We start from the raw sequence: 18,962 nt of genomic DNA, 5'->3' as shown, positions 1-18,962 counted from the left end.
TGCTCTCTAGGCGTGCAGTAGGTGTCCATGGCAACGCTGGTTCATGTACATTACACCGGGAAAGCATCTGTGTCATTTTAAGATTTCTTTGGCTATTCAAAAATAGCAGATCTACAAGCTCATGAAAATGTGTGCAAATCTTTGAATACATCTTTTTTTAAAGCGAACATTTGTAACTCAAATCTTTGCTTTTAGGGGTCCCTGGAACTAAACATTTTGAGATGGGCGGTCCGCGGCCAAATACATTCTGGGTGGTCCTTGACATGAAAATGTTTGGGAACCACTGATATTATAGCAACAAACTGTTGGGATTTAGAAAATATTTGTAGAATCGGCCTCAGGCCTTAATGGGTTAAGTCATATACTTATGACAAATAGTCTCACATGGCGACACATTGTGAGCTTGTAGATATAGACTATTTTAGTCTATTTTTTAATTAAAACATAAAACATTTGTACTAATTGTGACACTTGTTTTTTTTTGCAAAATAGGAATGTCAGGGTTTTACTGTGGTTAACGTGCATTTGAATTCAATTGTAATATAATCAATTGTAATATAATCAAATATAAATATCAAACAAATCAGACAGTCTATTGTTTTCTGGATCAGGGCCCACTTGAAGATCTTGAAAGTGTTGCATAAACATGCTCTGCATTTTCAGAGCATGTTTATTTTAACGATCAATCAGCCATGTTGATTGATCATTAAAATATGTATTTTAATGATTAAAATAATTGATCATTAAAATATTTATTTTAATGATTAAAATAATTGATCATTAAAATATTTACCGGTATCACATTTTTCAAGGTTTTAAAGAAAAAGTACCACGATTTAGTTTTCATATCGGCTTGTATATCTCTGCTATTTTTCTGCTATTTTTGAATAGCCAAAGTATAAAATAATGGTTAAAGCGGTTAAAATCTAAAATGACAGATGCTTTCCCGGTCTTAATGGGTTAAATGCTCACCCTAACCCTCAATGGGTTAAATGCTCCCCTCTGTTACAAACTAAACCTTGTCGTTTCTGATCTGATAACATTTACATTTGAGACCGAGCCTAAATATACGGAATAGCCCAAAGCCATGCTGTAAATAGAAGAACTACATAATGTCATGTTTCAAAACAGTACAGGGGAGAACATGTATTTTACACATTCAAAATCTATTGTGGAAACATATTTCCAAGGTCCAAAATACATTATGAGATACTATAATAATATATGAATTTTCACTCAGAGAACACATTCATGAACCCTGCAATTATGAAAGGCATAAATATGGAAATAAATCATGTAGAATCCCGAGTGATGAGCAGGCAGTTCCACATCTGCTTTTAGAAGAAAATATCCCCTAAAGATAACATGGAAGGAAGACATTTCAGAAGAAACCACAGTCTTCTTAGGAAGACAAATAGTTCTTTGTTCCGTAAAAGTAGCTTCCTCAATTTGATCATCAGTAATTTTATCTTCCCCTCAGTTGCCAATCGTTGATCTTTCTTGTGGGTTCTCTATCTTTGTGTTACTAGGAGTGAAACAATTAAAATAATCAATCATAGTGATAAAATGTATCAAGTAATCGAATAATCAATTTAGTGATTTCATGTAAAACGGTATAACACGCTGTTCATAACTTCACCAAAATGGGAATGTCTGTCTTTGTTCCATAAAATTAAAAAAGTAAATTTTTGGACTGTGGGGTGATCATATTAAATCACTTTCAAGGCGGGTTTGGGCTCAGATAACTTGTGATGCACATGTGCCATCATTTTGTATTTTATTACCTTTACTGTCTTCTTATGGTCTAAATTATTCACATAATGTAGGTTAACCACTTAAAACACCACCAGAATAGGGATGCTACCCTATTCTGGGGTCAGACATTTCACAAAATAGCAGATCTACAAAATCACAATGCATAGCAATGTGGTGCGTCGTGAGCTTGCGGATCAGCTATTTTTGGTGTAGAGGGGAACTGATTTGGTGTAGAGGGGGAAAAAAGAGCGGACCAGATGAACCTGGTGAACCCCGGTCAACTAAGTATATCGGTTTTATGTGATTAATTGAATAACAAATTTGTTTTAAACAAATGTATCGATTATGAAAATAATAACTAGTAGCAGCCCTCATGTTTTCTTTTGATGATCCTACGTGCCGTGTTATAATGTATTAATTAAATAATTAATCGCAAAGTATATGGCTTAAATGATCCCCTCTGTTTCTTTGTTTTTTACAAATCAAACCTGGCGTTTTCTGATCTGATTCATTCGAGACAGTACCTAAAACACGATGCCAAAAACACAATTAAATCATTAATCACAATTATCTGTGTGACAATTAATCATCAACTAAAATTGTCATGATCGTGACTGACCAATCCATCACTAGGCCCCCTGTCTGCATTACTATAGAATCAATAAACCAGTGTTCTACCTCCTCTGACCAGGGGCCTCCATCACTACTAGACCCCCTGTCTTTATTAGAAAACATGTGACCTCTATCATCACTCACTGCTGTCAGGGAAACGTTGACAGTGACAGCGTGTCATCATGACCCGACGTTCATCTCCGCTTTGGGACTTCTATGTTCCAGTGATTCAATTTCCTCATTCTTAAGTTCTGCTTCTGGGTGATGAGGTCTTAGATTACACAACAACGGGAAACAATCTAATCTCAAATAGCAACAAATACTAGGGCTGTCATGATCAGGACATTTTAGCTGACGATTAATTGCAATGATTCAACTGTGTTTTTGGCATTCAACAAAGGAACACGTAAATACAAATTACATTTCTGTTTGCCTTTTAGGCTTTGTGAACACAAAATATTTCTGGTACCAATAATGAAAATAAATGGCCAAAACGATATAATAATGTCATACTTTCAAATCTACAAGCTCACAACACGGCAAGATGCCACGTGTTGTGAGCTTGCTCCAGTGGAATGGTTAACTTGTTCGACTGAATCAGCCAAATCCTATAAAAAAAAGTATTTTGGTATTAAACTTAACATTTCTGGCCTTCTCTACCCTTCGCTGTCGTTTATTTTGTGAGACACTGAAAGATTTATGTATTGCATGTATGTGTTTTGGCAACTTCAGTCGACTGCAAGATTCTCTTTTACAGCCAACACCCTCACATTCACATGTGAAATTACAAGCCAGTACAAGCCAGTAAAACCCAGTTTAATCCAGTGTAACCCAGTACAAGTCAGTATAACCTAGTACAAGCCAGTGAAGGTCCCAGCAGGTTCGATTCCAGGTACAGCAATGTGTCGAAGTGTCCCAGACAATGAACCCCTAACTGCTCCTCGAGCACCATACTAATGGCTGCTCACTGCTCCTAGTAGTTACATCATACATGGGCAACTGGCGGCTGCAGGGGGCCACATGCGGCCCCCACCTTCACTTAATGCGGCCCGCAGGTTAATATCGGAATACTGATATATTATTGATTTCAGCTGTTACAATTCCAAACATGACCCGCTTTAAATACTCTATATTAGTAGCTTAATGACTAGTATTAAAATTCTATTGTCTTTTTTATGTCCAATGTATTTGTATTTAAGTTCATAAAGTTAACATAAGTATAACTAAATGCATTTGAAATTAAATTAAAATGTTACTTTTCAGGATTCCAATTCAAAAATGGCAAAAAAAATAATATCAGGATTCCAATTCAAAAATAGCAAAAATAGCCGATCTACAAGCTCAAAACGCGTCGCCAGCTTGTAGATCGGCTATTTTTGCTACTTTTGTGTGACATAGAATGGCGAAGTACGGCATTCATTTAAGAAAAAAGTTAAAATACGGAGATAAGAGGTTTCTGTACAGTATGTGCAATGTGTCCCTCTGGAGTGAGTGTGGAAATATAGTGGCCCTCTCCATCATCAAAGTTGCCCACCCCTGAGTTATAAGATGGGTAAATGCAGAGGACAACTTTCGCATATTTTATTATAACCCGGAACAACGCAGAGTAACCGAGTACAACACAGTGTAACCCAGTACAACCCCAGTCCTCTAGTGTTGGCACAGGCTCAGTCATTTCCCACACCCACGATTTCCAGCAGGATGTCCAGGGATATGAACCATTAAGTTTCCCATCACCAAGTTTGGCAAAACACGCTATGCGAGGCTATAGGTCAGCAGTGTGCCCTCTCCCCCAACAACTGCATGATGACTCACTGTCATGTTAACGCTCCTGAAAAGAAACAGGCTCATCCCACTACAAAACACCCACGCTGGAGTCTATACGGAACCGGTACACCCACTTAGCGTGACTCATACATCACGCTGTTGAAATCTAATGAGTCTTAATCAGCAGGCTTTGCGCTGTGCAGGCAACATGTTGAGGTCATGTTGGATGGATGCGCAGGAGGCTGATGAAGCCAACTGCGTGTCCATCATCGACATGATCTTAAAATACTTTAGTTTTTTCTGGTGTGGGAAAATAAAGCTTGGGTTGGGAGTTTGCAGTATATCATCTGAGGTTTTTTTATTTCATCATGTGGTCAACTTCCTCTATAAAGTACTTCTCTGTACCAGCACTGATATTTTGCATTCCTAAAATAACAGGACAAACTAAGATTTTGAAATCACCCTAACCCAAACTACATCCCTTGTCCTCTCTTAGCCCTTATTATCATTAACATTATTACTAGATTATTATTACAAGGCCTACTGTAGATAAACCGTGAAGCCGACGGTTTGGGTTAGCCAATCAGGGAAGCCGATGCATACTATCTCCCAAACACACAGAGAAATTGTGCGTCCCCCTCAGACAGATACAGATATTTGTGCTTTTTCGGTTCTCGGAAACCGGTGCCACTCGGCACTGCACACCTCAGGGTAATATGAGACTCACACGCCAGGTTTGAGAGCGTTTGGTCGGACGCTTTCCGCGTTAAGCCGGACAGAATGACAGACAGACGAATTTGTGAATTAATAGAGGGATTAAATAAATCCGACTATGTATTTGTTTTTTAGAAGAAATACATCAGTTTCCAGTGTGTGATATTGGGTGCATGAATAAGGTCTGACTTTATTTTGTCCTATATTTCAAAATCTACACTGATCGGCCAGATCTTTTTTCTTTTATTTTTTTGTACTGTAGTGTACATTCTGATTGCATGAATGCTAATGATAAAGTTTGGTTGTGATGTAGAAATAGCCAGGCCGAGCCTGGCTATTTCAAAAGAAAGCCTTTTTTCAAAAGAAATGTTGCTAAGGCAACAGCAAATTCTACAGTGACTGACTTCATAATTATATTTCCCCCAGAAATGAAAGTGAACTCCCAGTGTAATCATCTTTCCATAGAAACTTTAAATAGTGATGGTTGACGAAAAGTAATATTTAGTGTTCCAATGTCCTCATTTCCAACTGAAACCCACACACAGTCACACACACACACACACACACACACACACACACACACACACACACACACACACACACACACACACACACACACACACACACACACACACACACACACACACACACACACACACACACACACACACACACACACACACACACACACACACACACACACACACAGCTTTCCTACTGTCTGTCTCTCCTCCACTGTCTCCCTCTCAGATGTCTTACTGTCTATCTCACCAACACTGTCTCACAGCTTTCTTACTGTCTGTCTGTCTGTCTGTCTGTCTCTCCTAAACTGTCTGTCTCTCACACTGTTGGTCTCTCAGCTGTCCTACTGTTGACTATTGTGGCCCCTTAAACTAATTTGTGCCCCTTAAACTTTTGTGTGAATACTTTTTTGTTTCTTTTGACCAATCTGTATGGCAGAATATGTTAATACAATATAAATAACTCAGCTGCGGTGGTTGTATCTGGTTTCCCTGCTCTTTTATTGTGAAATGTAGATCCTGTGGTCTGGTTTGACCGCAGGCTATAGGCAGTGGTACTGCCTGAAGGTCAGTATCTCCCCAGAGCAAGTAAAACAGGCAATCTCTATTAGCTCAGTGGCAAAGATGTCATCACGGAAGGTCATGAAAGTTACATAGTGCAGCTTTAATCACTTAAAGGGACAGTTCACCCAAAAAATAAAACTTTGTTTCAATGGATTAGTCACCCCATGGAGACTTGAATTCATGGATAGTTTTTAGTTTTTGTCTCATTCCTAAGACAATAATTTGATGACCAGCGGACCGGTAGGCAGCGGTTCCGGTAGGAGACACAACGAAGTCGTTGTGTCTCCTACCGGAACCGCTGCCGGTCATCAAATTATTGTTTTAGGAATGAGACAAAAAACAAAAAAAAAATCCATGAATTCAAGTCTCCATGGGGTGACTAATCCATTGAAACAACGTTTTTTGGGGGTGAAGTCTCCCTTTAAGGCCTCTCAGTGTCAGTGTGGACTTGAGACTTGGACTTGAGACTCGACTTGGACTCGAGTCACAAATTTGATGACTTTAGACTTACAAAAAACACTTGTGACGCTTCTTTTCCTTCCAACAAGCTTAGGACTTGTTTGAGACTCAAAACAAAAAAGTTGGGGACTTGGACTTTACTTGGGACTTGTCAGTCTTGACTCGGTACTTGACTCTGTACTCGAGAGCAAAGACTTGAGACTTACTTGTACTTGCAAAACTGTGACTTTGTCCTATAGTGAAACGGATCTGAGTTACAACTGTGCCACTTTCACAGGGCACAGAGTCTCCTCACCAAAAATAGCCGATCTAAATAGCCACGTTGTGTTGTGAGCTTGTAGATCGGCCATTTTTCGGCAAATGTCCCCCCCAGAATATGGATGCTGGCGTCTAAAAAAGTGGTTAAATGAACTATTTCCAGCAGAGGCTGGCCTTACTTAGTGCTTCTTTGGAAAGATTACGTCACATGCTGTAGGTAGACTAAACAGCTGTAGGAATGTGTATAGTCAGCAGGGTAGTGCCAGCGTTTCCCCCAACGCTCAGCAGGGTAAGAGGCTCATGACTTGTATTTGGTTACATCTCATATATATATATACGAGTTACACACAGTAACGGTTCGGCTCCTCAGCATTGTAGCAACAATCACAACAATAACAACCATTTGTGACGATATTCTATGCATTCATTTCACAAAATCCTGACTCAAAAGATGTAAGCCTGTGTGTTGTTTTAAGACTGTTGTTGTTGCCACTCCCGTCTCGCCCATTTTCTCACGAAATAAAAGAGAAGGACACAGCATCACTAGTGTGGGGGAGAGGGAGAGAGAGAAAGAAAAAGAGAGAGAGAGAGAGAAAGAGAGAGAGAGGGAGAGAGAGAGAGAGAGAGAAAGAAAAAGAAAAAGAGAGAGAGAGAGAGAAAGAGAGAAAGAGAGAGAGAGGGAGAGGGAGAGAGAGCAATGCTTGCTATGCAATAAAAATTGGTAAAGTGAAACATTTTGTAGTTATAGTAGTGTCTCAGTTATATAACTGAGACACATGAGAGCAGGGGGGGGGGGGGGGGAGGACACACGTGTGTAAGTTTGCGTGTGCACTTTGTGAGGTCTGGCCCTCACGAAGCTGCTTTGAACCAGTCTGGCCCATGACATAACATCAGTTTGACACCCTTGCTCTACACTGTCTCTCTAAATAAGTAAAACATATTTCTAATATGAATTAAGTTTCATGAAAACCCTCCTGTTTGGATTATTTAGTTTGTTCCATCACCCTGCCATGCATGGCTGTAGGCAGGGTGATGATCATCTTGGGGAAAATAAGGGGCAGAGCTGCAACTATAAATGTTTTACTCCATCGATTACCTTTTTGATTAATCCAATAATCTTGAAGCGTGTTTTAGTAAAAATAAAAATCAACAAATTAACGTGAGAAATTTGATATTTTTTTGTAATAATCAACTAAATCGATTAGCTTGATTACCACCAAAATTGCCGTTCCATACGCTCACAACACGTTGCATCATTGTGAGCTTGTAGATCTATTTTCTGGAAAGAAAACAATCTTTGCAGAAAACAAAAAGACATTTCAGCCTGCCCCTCCCTCCCATTAAAAATGATTTTGACCCCTAAAGACAAGCGTACCTGTTCAGGATGCTGCCAGCCTCTGATCTCAGCCACCGTGTTGAAGGAGTCGGCGTCAGGGAGGGTCGTGGCTCCCATGGTGAGCCGGACCACCACGGTGAGTCCTCTGTGGGCCATGCGGCCCATCATCTGTGCATCCTCCACGGTGATGCAGGCAGTAGGGATACGCTTCACTCCATCCTGGTAGTCCTGCCAGCCTGTATGCGGACTGAAGACAATTATGATCCACTTAAACCTGCCATACTTAGTAAACCTGACCTGAGTTGGCTGTACTTGGTGTGCTCTTTTTTTCCCCCTCTATACACAAATGTTTTATTGTGTATAGATATTTTGCTCACTCACATTACAACATTGCTTTAAAAAAGGGACAGTTCTCCCCAAAAAATACTTTTTTTCTATCGATTAGTCACCCATGGATAATTTTTTGTTTTTGTCGCATTCCTAAGCCAATACTTTGATGACCAGCGGACCGGTAGGCAGCGGTTCCGGTAGGAGACACAAAGGAGACTCTTTGTGTCTCCTACCGGAACCACTGTCGTCATCAAATTATTGGCTTAGGAATGAGACAAAAACTAAAAAAAGTATCCATGGATTCAAGTCTCCATGGGATGACTAATCGATAGGGGTGAACTATCCCTTTAATGCATATACATGTACACGTATATGCTTAATACAAGGCCACAAAGGAACAGGCCAGATAAATAGCAGGGAAAATAGAGAACAACATGGTGTTACTTCTCTTAAGAAATACTCAAGGGGAAAAAAACTGAAGCGATGCATTTATGTAAATGTCAGACAAAATGATGATTGTAGCTAAGTGGAAAATTGGAAGTGATGAGCTCTGGCAAATGTTAAGACAGGTTTGAACTTATCTTGACCTGCGCTTAGAATGCGTTTGAAAGTGGAAGTTGTTGTGTACGCACACACTGCAAAACAGACTGCGCTACCAGGACAGGATGCTGCTCAGACATCAGCCTACGCGCTGCAGCACCTGGCATACAGAAGCCAGCAACTTACTTGAGGTTTTCGTTATTTTTGAAAGATTTTGAAAGTGAAGGTGGTTAAAGCAGCACTATGTAACTTTTTTTATGTGAAATTTTGTCCAATCTGTATGGTAGCGTATGTTACAATATGGGTGTTTTTTTTTTCGGAACAGCAACAGCACTGGTCACAGCAGCAACAGCAGCCAGTCAGAATGAAACACAGGACAGGAGTTATACTACAGCTAAGAGCAGTGGTGTAAAGTAACTAAGTACATTTACTCGAGTACTGTACTTAAGTACAATTTTGAGGTACTTTTACTTTACAGGAGTATTTCCAATTGTCTATACTTTTACCGTACGTCTACTCCACTACAGCTCAGTACTTTTAGGTACATATTGATACCAATACCTTTGTACTTTTACTCAAGTACATTTTGGATTATGGACTTTTACTTGTAACAGAGTACTTCTACATTGCAGTATTGATACTTTTACTTAAGTAAAACATTTGAGTACTCTTTCCACCACTGGCTAAGAGCAAGTGTCAAGAGCCATTGATCATTGATTTGAATCAGCTGTGTGGAGTGGAAAGAGCGACAGCAGGTAGTGATGCCCAAAATTCACGCAAGGGCTCATGGGACACTGGAAACTTGTGGATATCTAGCTGAGGACCCCCTGGAACCCCATCAAGGAGCCCTGGGGGACCCCACTTTGAGAACCACTGTAGGTACTAAAACAGGTAGGTGAAGACAGAGAGACAGACCGACAGATACCTGTTGATGGAGAATGGAGTGATAGATCGGATGAGCGTGGCGACAGCTCCTAGTTTGGCGGCCTCGGAGGCGCCGAAGGCCCGGTACACCACCGTCTCTCCATAGCTGACGAACGGCTGGTTGAACACAACGATCCTCCCCACCGCCTCATCGGCTCTGCGCTTCAACTCCTCAAAGGACTCGACCACCAACACCTCAGCCTCTATACCTGGGGAGAGGGGGGGGGGGTATTGTTGTTGTGTTGGGCGCTAGTTACATTTTTCAAGAGTAATTGGCAGTTCACACCAAGCACTATAATTACCGTATAACTACAAAGATATATCTTTTTAAATAGTTCTAAGTCAAGTGGATGGTGGAGTCCACACCACAATTACAGTATAACAAAGACAATGGTGAACGATATAGTGATTGTTGTGAGCGGCCCTTTATTCAGTGTCCATCCCTTTGTTTTTTGTGCCGTGTTCTAATGGGACAAATTGCCTTTGCTCGGCCGGTATTGCATCGAATCGAATCTAACCATGTTCGTGTCAGTCTACAAAGGTAATGTCACTATTCCTTTAACCACTTAAGCCCTATACACTGTACTTTGCAGTACGAAAAATAGCTGAATTAGCTGAAACCAGCAGATTGCAGATCTGCTGGTTTAAATAGAAACGCCAGGGGTAATGTGGTTAAGAGTAATAATGTGATGTAGTGTACCTCCAGGAGGGGTTCCTACACTGCTGCCCAGGCCCAGTATAGCCAGACTCTTGTTCCTGGGATGAAGCAGCTGAGCACTCTCTTCTCCTCTCACCCAGTGAGGGATCTTTACCGGTTCTGTTGGCGTTCAGCACATTAAATGAATACACAAGGTTTCACGTACTGTATCAGGCCACAAACTCTGCTTGTTATAGAAATACATAATGTACGTGCATAAAATGTATTTCACAGAGGTTCAATTCATCCGTTCATCCGTCCGTCAGTCCGTCCGTCTGTCCGTCCATTCATCTATCCATTCATTCAGTCAGTTATCCATCCATTCATTGATTCATCCTCACCCAGATGTACATCCAGTCCATCTTGTGTCATGGCGTTGTACATGTATTTGATGGCCATCTCCAGGTTGTGGGAGCCGCTGACTCGGTTCCCGATGGCGTCGGTGAAGTCAGCCAGGCGTGTGTAGGAGCGGTTCTGGGCTGATCCGGACACGGCCAGATCTATGATCCGTTTGGCCACATCGGCATAGCCCGCCACCTCTGCTGCTATATCTGATATTTAACAAACCAAAAGAAGATGGTAAATGATACATTAAAGTGACAATGTTAGGGCACGGTGGCGCCTGCAGTAACTTGTCTCTTCTAGGCAGCCAATCACTGTCCTGCATTCACTGCTTGTGGTCCTTAATTCTCTGCTTTCACTGACCAGTTAAATCTTTCCCCCAACTCCCGGACCCGCCCCCGTCATTCACTGCTTGAGCAGCGGCCAATCTCGGTCCTGGATTTACTGTTTCACTGACCAGTTAAATCTTTCCCCCAACTCCCAGACCCCTCCCCCATTCCCAGATGAGGAAGAAGAAGGAGAACGAAACAGCAAGGATTACAGCAAGGATTAAATAAAAATAAAGATTGATTTGATTGATTTTTACACTTTGTCATCTTGTTCTTTTGTCATTCTATGGTATGTCATGATCTAGTAATTGTATTAGTTTTTTTTTTTTACATGACCCGCACGTCCATTTGTAAATTAGTTGGCTGTTCATTGCAAGAGGAAGTTACAATCTTTTCTAATTTGATTAGCTTACTGCCTTTTTCGTTTTCATTTCCATTGACCAGCTTCTCCACCAGATCTGCCAAAATACACGTGGGCCTCCTTTCTTTAATATTCAATTTGATTGACTGATCTGATCATAATGCATAATGTTACAGCCAATACCTTTAATTATGTTGATGGACTGGCGTTATTATCTTAGTAGTTTGATTAAAACACTGGTTGAAACATCACCCCTGCAATGTCAAAGTACCCGAGCTGTGCTCCAGTATTTTATTTATTGTGGGTAATCTATTTGAGAACAGCAAAACCAATCATGTATGAGTTTATAGCCCTGAAACATGACTGTCATATCGTGACCCTCATGGATGAACTTCAACCTTAAACTTTCTCCCTTTTTGGTCCGTAAAACGTTCATATTCCTAATATAAAGTGCTTACCCAATGGCTACGGATTTTACAATTCTGTACGTTCCCTCAGAAGTACCCGAATATTCTGAATTGTTAAATAAAAAGCATTGGTTGGCCATTTCCCCGTATTTTCTCCATATGCTTTCAACTACGTGACCCTATCGACTGGGAGGTGTATTGCACTCTGATACATTATAACTATGAGCAAATGGCCACAGATCGGATATTTTAATCCGATCGGTGGCTTTTTATTGAACAATACGGAAGATACGGGTACTTCTGAGGGCCCGTACATTATTGTAACATCCGTGGCCATGGGGTAAACACTTTATATTTGAAATATGAACGTTGATGTAGATGAATGGAGCAGTAAGGGGAAAGTGCAAACACCAGGTTGAAGTTCATCCATGACGGTTGCCGTCATCTTATCCAATCCGGAGAAAGACCGCATGGCTAATTTGCATATCCTCGTGCATATATTACGCGTATGCAAATTAGCCATGCGGTCTTGCCAACATTGTAAAACCAAAATTGTACTTAAGTACTATTTAAGTACAATTTTGGGGTATTTTTTTTATACTTTATTGGAGTATTTCCAATTTTCAGTACTTTTACTTCTACTCCACTACATCTCAGAGGCAAATATTATACTTTTACTCCACTATAAAACTACAAGTTACTTTGTAGATTTGGATTATTATTATAGTTATATAAATGTTAACATTTGAAAACTTGAAATTGGACATTCTGCATAATGAGTGCTTTACTTTTGGTACTTTAAGTACATTTTGATGCAGATACTTTTATACTTTTACTCAAGTATATTTTGAATTCCGGACATTTACTTGTAACAGAGTATTTCTGTATTGCGGTATTGATACTTTTACTTACAGTAAGTAAAAAGTTTGAGTACTTTTTCCACCACTGATTACTAGCAATAAGCAATAACTTGGATAACAATGACACGATTGCAAAATGTCGGCTATTTATTACCTACATAACTAAACGAGTTTAGGGTGTTAGGGGAAACAAGAGCTCGTCATAGTGTCAACATTATATTATATAAGCAAAATATAATGTAGGCTACCTATAGTCACTTAGACAGGCAAGACAGACATTAACAAAATAAATTGCCGTCTGATATGATGTAAAAACGGGGGTCCGGGACCCCTAGGCCCTAGGGGGTCCTCGTAGTTACTACAGGGGGTCCGCCAAATCTATGTCAGATAGAACATTTTCTCTCTCTTCTTTTTTTTTTTTTTTTACACTATACCAGCATCCCTATTTGGGGGGGGGGTAGCCTACATTCACCGAAAATAGCCGATCTACAAGCTGACAATGCGTTGCTGCGACAGCTTGTAGATCTGCTATTTTTGGTTAAGAAGTTTGGTGGTGTAGGCTATAGGGCAAAAAAACAAGTACGGAGCCAAATGTCTAATGATTAATGCTTTAATCTCAACGTCAATTTTAATGTTTTCCGAATGAGAAATACAAATGTATAGGCTACTATAAGCACATCATGCTGCTATCCCTGACATTATGCGCATTATGAGTATAGGCTATAAGCATGAATATTATTTTATTGCTCAATGATTTTGCCTATTTGTTACATAACTAACAGAGTTATGGTAGAGTTAGGGAAAGCGTTCACAATCACACTCTACAATTTTATTACACTTCTTATCACATATAGCCAAAATATATTGTAGGCTATACACCTAATAGAAAATTGGACAATATTTAGCTGTTTGTCAGAAAGAAACCATGCAGGAACATTAAGTCAGCCAGTAAAAGCTCTCGTTCTGCTTTGATCATCAGGTTAATGTTAATGTTACATTATCGACTGCCTACAAGCATCGTTGAACTCGTGGCTCAACGTGCCCTCGGTGGCTCGTGGTATTTATTAATGCTTTGATCATCTCATCAATTGTAAGTCTTGAATGACAGATGCTACAGTATGAATACAAACAAGAGTACGTTACGTTATATGCAGGCTACAGTATATATGCTACAAGCAAGCAGAGCCACAGTTGAACAAAGTTGGCTCGGGCAGGAGTCGATCCCGTCCTCCCAGTGCGTGTGCTTTTCTTTGATTGGCCGAATGTTAATATTATAGCGCTCCGACCTCGACAATCAGGCGATGTCTTTGGCGCAGTCGGTAGCGCTGTCGCCTCACAGCTAGAAGGTCCTGGGTTCGATTCCCACCGGGGACGCTGTGGGCGTGTCTTCTCCTCCGCGTCATCAGCGCCCATACCCTAGGTGGGGTTGGCGAAAGGGCCCACTCTGTGTGGAGTTTGCATGTTCTCCCCTCACAAAAACATGTAGTAATCCTGGTCACTACAACGCCTCCCCCATGACAGCCGGGGCGCCTGATGGAGGGGAAGGGAACTGGTTGGAATAACTTGTTCCTTCCACATGCTACGTCCAACCAGGGAAAACTCCCCCCTGTCAGGTGACAAGAAGGTCAATTGGCTCTCATGCATTGAAGGAGAGCGTCCCTAGGCTGGTGAGGGGAGTGTAGCGCCCAGGATCACTTAGCAAATTGGCACCGGGTGAAAAATATTATAATTCTTCATGCGAATAAATATGTTTTTTTAAAAAACCTTATAAAGTCAATGCAAGCGTCCACATCAGTTTCGCGAAGCGAAAAAGCGTCTTTTAATTATTCGGAACGAGTCCGAATTTTGCGTATATTCGCATACTCGCCGGTATGTAAGGACCTTAAGGGTTACAAAATCGTGGGATAAAAAAAATTAAAGGGAAAAAAAAAAGTGACAATGTTTCTCTGCTATTCTTTTTTTTCTATCCATAAGCTCACAACGTATTGTAATGCGACGTAGATTGGCTATTTTAACTATTTTTGTAAGAATTTTTAAATATCACTATGATAGTGGTAATAGATTTATTTTACACTTTTAATATTTATGATTTTACTTTGTCTTACAGGACTTTGTGAGCATATGTTGCTTTTAAATGTGCTTTATAAATAAACTGACCGGACATGACTAGTAGTAGGCTAATAAGAAGGAATTATTGCTGTCGGGCAGAAACCTCTTATCTCCATATTCTAACTTTTTGTGCTTTTTGGTAAATTAACACCCTACTTGATCATACTACAGCATCACACAAAAGCATAAAAAATAGCAGATCTGCAAGCTCGAAACATGGCGTTTTGAGCTTGTAGATCTGCAACTTTTGTGATTTTAAAATTTAAATCCTGAAAAGTAACAGTTTTGGACATACAAGGTTGCCACCCGACACAGACGATATAGCAACATACAGTACGTTTTTCAGAAAACTGAATCGGCCTCAGGTTAATCCTCACGGCCCACAGGTTGGGAATTGCTGGCCTAAATTATTAGTCTACTAATCGACCACTAGTCGGCGCTGTAGGCAGCAGTCAACTAGTCGTGGACAACCCGTGCTAAATATAGGCCTCCAGTGCTAGTGTATTGTTCATGTGTTTAATTCTGTGGTCATGGCAACTGCTGGCAGGGCAGTTGCCATTTATAAATTGTGGTTTGGTTTACAAAGTGTGGGCCTACAGTCCATAGTGTGAAATGCCACACTAGAATGCCTGAACTTCCTGCTTTACAAAATACTATTTTCATTGTTATGGAGAACTCCTCTCTGTGGATATTTATTACATGATCGGTAAAAGGCGACTAGTCGACTACTATTATGAACAACATGTAGGTGTGGTATATGCTCCATACTTCATTACATTTACAATAAGGCTGCAGCAGTTGAAATAATGGCTTCAATCGATTAGTACAAATAATTGATGATAATTAAATAATACATGTTTTTTTAATGGATAATGCAACGGTTAACCACGTCTGACCCAGCATCATTATTTTGGGCATGTCATTGTCATGGCAAAAAAAAAAAATAATAATACAAATAGCAGATCTATAAACAAATTATTAAGAAATGTTTACATCAAAGTGTTGTTATATAAAGGCAATAAGAACACTTAAAAAAAAAAAAAAAATTATCTGCTTCCCGGTTATTTGATTAATGAAAAAAGTTAAATAATCCATAATTGCAGCCCTAATTCCCAACACTAAAGGAGAGTGGGTACCTTTGTGTTGGGGTTGATGGGAGAAGACTCTGGATACAGCAGAGTGAGACAGACACTCACAGACACACACCATGATGGACAGAGACAGACAAAGAGAGAGAGAGGAGGAGAGAGCTTCTCCTTTCTTCTGGGCCATCTGTGGAAACAGAGGAGAGAATATTGGCAGGTTTATAAAGTACGGGGACGGAGGACAGGTTCATCTGCTGCTGATATTCACCCGGTGTAGGAAGAAGAAGCGTGTCGACGCAACATACAAAGTTACATCCACAACATGAAGCAAAGGTCAAATAATCCTGAGAGCTGAATTGCAATTATACTTCCTATAGCTGCCTTCTCTGTTCATCTACAACTGTATGCCAGTGTTTTGTTTCAACTTGCATACTGCTCAACTTGCATGTCCACAAAATCATACGGGTGGTATCCCATCAATAAAAAATATTCTATTTCAACAGAATTTTGAAGATCTAAACCTGCTTGTTTGCATCGTTTGGTTGATGGTGTTGATGTGTGTTTCAATACATTGTGATGATGATGATGATGATGATTATTATTACCAATGGGCTAGAGTCCTTTAGCTCAGTAGTTCTCAAAGTGGGTTATGGGCATTGGGGACCAACAGGGGTCCTTGGGGGTTTCCAGGGGGTCCCCAGCTAACAAACATTTTAACAATTTAAGATCCATTAAATAAATTGTGATATACCAGATCTACTGCCAGTTTGAAAGTGGTTAATTTCACTAGTCCATTGAGATCATGTACTAGTGCAAAACAATGACACAATAAATTCAGATGATAGATTTACTCTTCCTACCCATAATAGCCGAGATCATGGGTTTTCAACTGGTGGTCCGTGGACCACTGGTGGTCCGTGAAGGTATTGCATGTGGTCCCTGACATTAGTTATCATTTAGTTATGTAGGAAAGTGAAGATTTGTATTTTATTCTATTTTATCGACCACTAGTTGAGAAACAGTATGATGTATGATGCAACTGACAACGCATCAATGTTGTCAGTCACTGGGAAGTCGGATGTCAAGAACTTCCACAGAAATGGGAGTTAGAATCTGAAGGGATTGGGTGGGAAACCGTACCGGATTGCCTGGTTGAGTCACCATTATTAGGAAATGTGGCCATAATAATCAATCGCATGTGTCGGCTCGCTCATACATGCATGTGTCGGCTCGCTCATACATAAGTTCCAATGAATAAGTTAACATGAGTTTTTGAGCTCTGGACCACTAGCATATCTCAGTTAAATAATAACTGCTAAGAGCTTGATTTAATTCACCTCGAATTAACAAATTAAATGAAGCCCTTAACAGTCATTATTTAATTTCAAGCTTTCCCCCCCATATCACCCCTACCAACACAACAGTGGTCCTCAGGTTGATTCTCAGTCAGGGTGGTGGTCCCTGGTTCATAATCAGTTGAAAACCCCTGGCCTAGATTCATAGGGTCTTCTATTCAACGGTCTTCTAGGCCCTAGAACAGGGGTCTTCAACGTTTTCAGCCCAAGGACCCCCCAGTTGAGAGAGAGATGAAGCAGGGACCCCCTCTATATTGTATAAAATTGAGTTTCAGATCAAACTTTTTTGTTTACTTGGTCTGCTCTTTTTCCCCTCTACACCTATACCTCTTTGCCAAAAATAGCAGATCTACAAGATCACATTGTGAGCTTGTAGATCTGCTATTTTTGGCCAAAGTTCTCTTTAGAATAGGGATGCTAGGGTTCAAGTGGTTAATGTAAAAAAATATATATATCACACAAAGATTTTGGCGGACCCCCTGTAGTAACTCTGAGGACCCCCTAGGGGTCCCGGACCCTCTGTTGAAGACCCCTGCCCTAGAAGACAGTTGTAGAATTACATACTACATCTAATCTAACAAAAAAAATCACTGGCAAAGTGGCAACAAATCTTTTCAAATGGCGATCCTTGTCATGAAACAGTTTGAGAAACACTGATTTAGTTGTTGCCTGTATGACTGGTATAGTCGCCCCATCAGTGGTGGAAAAAGTAATTCCAAATTTACTTGAGTAAAAGAACAAAAGTATTGGCATCAAAATGTACTTAAAGTACCAAAAGCAAAAAGTACTAAAATGTTTGAAAATAGCAGATCTACAAGCGCGTTGTGAACTTGTAGATCGGCTATTTTCAAATAACCTATGCATAAAATAGGTGGTTAATGTATGTTTCATAATATCATAATTTATATCTGAAAAGTAACTAAAGTTTTCAAATAATTGTAGTGGAGTAAAAGTACAATATTTGCCTCTGAGATGTAGTGGAGTAGAAGTAAAAGTACTGAAAATAGGAAATACTCCAGTAAAGTAAAAATACCTCAAAAGTATACTTAAGTACAGTACTTGAGTAAATATACTTAGTTACTTTACACCACTGCCCGTATGACTGGTATAGTCGCCCCATTGCACCTGATGGTGAATCATGTTGAGCTGGCACATTCAGAAGTCACTGTCCATGACTAAACCACCTACTGTGTGTGGATCAGTCATATGACACGTTATTATTATGTCATATGACACGTTATGTTTCCGTGTTTTGATCCACAATAGCAACGCTGTCCATTGAAAGGAACAGCTTAACGTTGCACTGAATTAAGTTCAGTTCACAAGTTCATCACATTACAGAATGACTGTAACAGAAAACCAACTAATGGTGTAATAATATTTACATCACAGAAAGAACCGAGCCGGGTAAAAGACAACACAGGACTTAACGCACTAACAATCAAGTTATAGCGTTGTTTTCAAACATTATAAATTGCGATTTCCGTAGAATTAAATCAAAAACACAAACCCTCAATTGAGCTGATGACCTGATGTGACAGAATTATAAAACCATGACACCATGTGTGATCTACTGTACAGCTCTGTCTCCTCTTCTAGAAACAAACTGTATTTAGGAGGAAACTAACGTCGTCAAG

The 18,962-nt window shown here is 40.1% G+C and overlaps 1 protein-coding gene across 2 annotated transcripts in view; it reads right to left on the bottom strand.

Moving 5' to 3' along the window:
* The window catches only part of LOC308083871 (carboxypeptidase Q-like), a 30,530-nt gene extending 11,568 nt beyond the window's left edge, over window positions 1-18,962 (bottom strand). For both annotated transcript variants that reach the window (XR_013933013.1, XM_080426281.1), the window contains exons 1-6: window positions 18,836-18,962; window positions 16,022-16,157; window positions 10,819-11,028; window positions 10,481-10,597; window positions 9,782-9,989; window positions 8,026-8,233 (exon numbers count right to left, since the gene is read on the bottom strand). Coding sequence is in view for 1 of the 2 variants with exons in the window: in XM_080426281.1 (XP_080282407.1) it covers window positions 8,026-8,233; window positions 9,782-9,989; window positions 10,481-10,597; window positions 10,819-11,028; window positions 16,022-16,157 (879 nt within the window). In the remaining variant the exon portion in view is untranslated. The remainder of the gene's footprint in view (window positions 1-8,025; window positions 8,234-9,781; window positions 9,990-10,480; window positions 10,598-10,818; window positions 11,029-16,021; window positions 16,158-18,835) is intronic.

This window comes from Gymnoscopelus braueri, assembly GCF_963280865.1.
Source record: "Gymnoscopelus braueri genome assembly, chromosome: 4".
NCBI classification, from domain to species: domain Eukaryota; kingdom Metazoa; phylum Chordata; class Actinopteri; order Myctophiformes; family Myctophidae; genus Gymnoscopelus; species Gymnoscopelus braueri.
This window is presented reverse-complemented; position numbering and strand designations above follow the sequence as displayed.